This window comes from Microtus ochrogaster, linkage group LG9 (genome assembly GCF_000317375.1).
Source record: "Microtus ochrogaster isolate Prairie Vole_2 linkage group LG9, MicOch1.0, whole genome shotgun sequence".
NCBI lineage: Eukaryota > Metazoa > Chordata > Mammalia > Rodentia > Cricetidae > Microtus > Microtus ochrogaster.
In genome coordinates, this window is record NC_022034.1 from 9,732,143 (window position 1) to 9,737,092 (window position 4,950).

The following is a 4,950-nucleotide window of genomic DNA, read 5'->3' on the forward strand; positions in this document are numbered from 1 at the left end:
ACACACACACCCCGCACACACTCTTATGGAGCTAAAGAGATAACTCAGTTGGTGAAGTGCTTACCTGGCAAGGGGGCTTGCCCAGTTGGAGAATGGGATTATCTATGCAAACATGGAGAAGTCTTGGGTATGTCCACCTGGAAAACAGCATTTGATCCCGGAACCCATGTAAAAGAACCTGGGTATGGTGGCCCACACTGTCATCCCAGTGCTGATGAGGAGAAGACAAGGACTGTCCCTAGGGTTTGCTGGCCAGTCGGCCTAGCCTACGGGGTGAGTTCTAGGCCAGAGAGAAACCTTGTCTCAAAAGGAAGAGGGACAGTGCCTGTGAAATGACACCTGAGATTGTTCTCTGGTCCACACCTCCATCCTTATGCTACAACAAGGACCATCTGGATTTGAAGTGGAGCAATATCATATGGGTGATAAACAAAGCCTAGAGAACCTGAAAAAAAGATTACTTAACAATAGTAGCAATTGCATTTTTAAAGCTCTCTATAGTAAATGTATTTGGTTTTTTTTTTTGTTTTAAGCTGGAAATAAAATGTGGACAAACAGCAGAGCTCCAAACACCATGAAGACGCTGGGAATATCATGGCAGACTCTGGGCACATAAAATCTTGTATTATGTTTACAGCTTAGAGGGTTAAAAGCGATAGTAGCGCTTCCTTGTGCTACCCAACCTGACAAGCGAGAGCTCTGTAACTGCCCTCTGTCATTCTGGAAGTTTCCTGTACTGGATTTCTAACCACGTCTTTACTGCTTATTCCAGGGACTTTCGGTGCTGGCTATCTCAAGGAGGCCCAGCTGCCTGTGATTGAGAATAAGGTGTGCAACCGCTATGAGTATCTAAACGGCAGAGTCAATTCCAGAGAGCTTTGTGCCGGGAATTTGTCCGGTGGCACTGACAGCTGCCAGGTAAGAAAAGAGACCAGCCTTGTTCGTGGGCTGGCCCATCTCTGCCTCTTGGAATTTCAGTCCAAGAGAATTTGACAACCTAGGGCCTGCAGAGGAAACCATTGCAAAGATAATACAAAGATGACATCCATAACCTAAAGGTGTAGCTCAAGCCTCATGTGGACTCTCCTTCCTTCATCTAGGGTGACAGTGGAGGACCTCTGGTTTGCTTCGAGAAGGACAGGTACATTTTACAAGGAGTCACTTCTTGGGGTCTTGGCTGTGCTCGCCCCAATAAGCCCGGTGTCTATGTTCGCGTTTCATGGTTCGTTAATTGGATAGAAGAAGTGATGAAAAATAATTAATTGGGAGGGAGGCAGAACAAAACATCTACTTACTAAAACTTCCTAGACACTGCAAGGTAGGGAGGGGACTTAATAATTGGCAATAATCAGACCAAGACGCTACACTGAACCACCGCCTCCCGTCACCTCCTCAGCTCCCTTTTTTGTATTATTGTGGGTAACTTTGTTCTTGTCCACGGACTTCTGGATTTTGTGATAATAGGACCAACATTATTGTAGTATTTGTTGAAAATAAACTCTATAGTTACTTGGCTTTGAGTTGGTTTTGGGGGTAAGGGAAGTCTTCAATATTTGTATACTCTTTGTTCACCCTAACAATTTAAAGACAACTGACTGAAGGGACTTAGGTGTTTTCCTAAGGGCCAGCTGCCCGTAGGACTAAGCAGACGGTAGGGCCACCAAGAAAAGAGCTGAAGGTCTCAGTAAGTCACTTGTACATTGGCCTCATCAGCTAACAACAACCTGACACACATCTTCAATGTCTCCCTTTCTGGCACCAAGAACCTTGTTTTCAAAGCTGCCACATGGACGAGGAGTCAGGAGAATGAGTTCTATTCTGGGGATCAAAATCTGGTCCTGACAACTGGGCTCTAGCCCAGATCCCGGGATGTGAAGCTGAGTTGCAGCATAGACTAGGCGAGGGAAATCTAATACAAGACCAGCTGAGGATCTGAACGTTATTGTGGGTCACATCCGAGTTCATGCACAGTGCCAGGAGCCCATAAAGGAGCAACAAGTTAACAGTGAAGCAGTGTTTTTCCCGGTCTGGAGACAGTAAACAGCACACTGTTACGTGGGATAGTGTTTTACCATGACACATGTCCAGACGGAGCAGGAAGGGATGGATATTTTAAAAAACCATTTAAAACTTGTTTATTGTTATGAAACACAACGATCAACTCCAAATGCAACCCAAAGGCAATAGTAAAGTGGACATGAGCTGTGCTACAGCAATGAAACGCACGAAAAGCACAGCACAAATGTCTGTGCTCGCACAGTGGATGTGGCACTGAACACCCAAAAGGCTGGTGCAAGACTCAACACTCACACTCGGTTCTCGTGTGCTTTAAGGATTACAACGTTTGTTTTACTGTCATTACACACATCTTCATAGTGTCTGAAACACATATGTTCTCCACACACATAGTTTTTCCTTCCACATGGGTAAGGCTTTCTTTTAGTGCTAATTTTGCCTGCCCACATCATGTTTGAAGGAAAAATAAAAATCAGCCTAAGATACATACTGAGTCTGAAAATAAACCAAGAACAGCACAGATCGTGGAACACGGTGTTTGCATTTGCATCCTCACACCAGAAAAGTCTTGATTTAAAACAAAAAGGTCCAATCCCTCATTTACGAAGTCACGTAGGAAGCGGCTACTAATTCTCTTTAGTGTGGATATAGTTGACTTTCCCTTTAAATGAAAAATAAATCCCCACCCCAAGACAAGTCAAAAATGCTGACATGGCCCGAAGGCAGGCTGTGCGTGTTTTCACTCTCAGCCACAGGCACCACGGGAACTGAACTCACCAAAGGGACATGATTACTCTTTTCCTTTTCAAATTCTAAGACCCAAGAAGTCATAAACCATGTTTTATGCTTCCTCAGTAATGAGTCTGTGATCACAAGGGTCCACTGAAGGACGACACAAAATATCGGGGTCTCAGGATCCCAGTATGACTGTATACGAATACAGCCAGGTTCTCACAAGGTGTTGTAGATGTGTGATTTGTCCTTACTTAGGGAACTGTGTTTAGTCTGGGGCCTGGAACCTCAGAGGCTGTAGAAGAGAGAAGGAGTGGGGGGCACACGGACATGGGGACACAACACCTGACGTGTCGGCTCGGTGAAGGCGAATGTTTGGAGCACAGGGGAAGCAGAAACTGCAGTCCTCAGACTCTGAAACACAGCTCACTGCTGTCTTGATGGGATCGCTGAGCACATTTCTGTGCACGTGCCGGTCCTGGGTTTGTTCATCCTGCCTCCTGGATGGGGCTATCCTGAGGACCATCTCCCCTTAACCCAATGGGTCAGAGCCAATGCTCCCAACAAAAGAAAGCCTACGCAGAATCTGTGTACCTATAGGCACTTTGCAAGACAGGTCAAAGATTACGTGTTCCCAGAAGCTTGGGTAGCATGACAAACCTTCTCCGTCCTATACCATACAAAATGTTCTGACTTTAAGGTTCCTTGGAAAGGCGTTGAAGCGCACCACACAGCCATATTCCCAGCAGGCTCGGCTTCCCCTGGCTGTGGGTGGTACCCACACAGCTCCAGCCCTCCAGGCAATGTAGGGGCCTCAGACATTAGAACTGGAGACCTGGGTTTTCTTCTTCCTGCCACACTGATGCAACTGTGAGCTGACAAGACAAAGGCAAACAAGGGATCATTCACAGGGCTTGCAGAAGACCATCTGCATATCAGGTCGTTTTCATTATGATTCATAACAGTAACAAAATTATAGTTATAAATTAGAAATGAAAATAATTTTAGGCTTGGGGGTCATCACAACATGAGGAATTGTATTAAGGGGTCACAGCATCAGGGAGGTTGAGAGCACTGGAAGACAGCCATCTGTCCTCACCAGCATGGTTTGTTCTATCAAACACACCCATGCTGTTGCCTGACTTTTCAAATGCAAAAGTTAAGAAGCAGCTCTAGGCTCACTTTCCACATCAGGTTCACACAAGAGCCTTTAAGATTTTACTAAATGACATACGTGGTTTGGAACCAAGCTGTTGATGGGGACAGAAGATCCATCCTCCTGGTTTCAGAAGGAAACATACTAACGGGCTGTAATAAACTGGTGCTAGGTAGTTTTAGTTTATGGTAAATCATTATGGGCCGTCTTAATTTGTAGAACTATAAATTACTCTTTGTTTTTCTTTTTAAAAAGAAGTTAGACTTATTTTATATGTACAATTGTTTTGTCTCCATGTATGAAAGTGTATGGTTTTCCTAAGGAAGCCAGGACACTGGAGCCAATGGAACTGGAGTTATCATGGGTTGTGGGTCACCATATGGGTGCCAGGAACCAAACCCAGGTCCTCTGAAGAACAGTAACTTAACTGCTGGGCCATCTGTCCAAGCCCACAATACTATTTCCCAGAAAATAGAGACTAGGTATAATTAATTTACTCTACTTTCTATTATGGGAAATTTATGAGCATGAAAAAGTGAGAATTTGTGCCCAGTTAAATTTTTTAATCTATTTTTTCATGTTTCTATAATACTTTGAATAATTGATTTTCCCCACAAATATTTTAGGTCTGCCTAACCCCTAAAATTCTCTTGTCCAGTACTTTAACCTAGTGTTAGTATGAATGATTTGAGGAAGAGTCCTGAACTCCAGTGGTTTTCTCTGACTCTTCTCAGAACCTGACCCCTGGCTGGTGAGTGTGAGGGTGTGGGTCATAGGAAGGGACTTTCCAATCCTACCGGAGTGCTCTTCACGCTTTGGAAATATCACAGTAGGATGCAGAACAAACAGAACCACATGCAGTCACCCTGGTGCAGTCACAGCAGTGCAGTCACCCTGGTGCAGTCACAGCAGTGCAGTCACCCTGGTGCCCCCATGTGCAGTGCAGTGCAGTCACCCTGGTGCCCCTACAGCAGTGCAGTCACCCTGGTGCCCCTACAGCAGTGCAGTCACCCTGGTGCCCCCTACGTGCAGTGCAGTCACAGCAG

The 4,950-nt window shown here is 45.2% G+C and overlaps 2 protein-coding genes across 2 annotated transcripts in view; one reads left to right on the forward strand and one right to left on the reverse strand.

The window, feature by feature from the left end:
* The window catches only part of Plg (plasminogen), a 38,490-nt gene extending 36,975 nt beyond the window's left edge, over nt 1–1,515 (forward strand). Inside the window, exons 18-19 of the mRNA XM_005363378.1 lie at nt 773–918; nt 1,101–1,515. Coding sequence (XP_005363435.1) covers nt 773–918; nt 1,101–1,262 — 308 coding nt within the window. The 3' untranslated portion in view covers nt 1,263–1,515. The remainder of the gene's footprint in view (nt 1–772; nt 919–1,100) is intronic.
* A 614-nt stretch (nt 1,516–2,129) lies between these two features.
* The window catches only part of Slc22a3 (solute carrier family 22 member 3), a 93,047-nt gene continuing 90,226 nt past the window's right edge, over nt 2,130–4,950 (reverse strand). Inside the window, exon 11 of the mRNA XM_005363381.3 lies at nt 2,130–3,623. Within this exon, the coding sequence (XP_005363438.1) occupies nt 3,563–3,623 (61 nt within the window). The 3' untranslated portion in view covers nt 2,130–3,562. The remainder of the gene's footprint in view (nt 3,624–4,950) is intronic.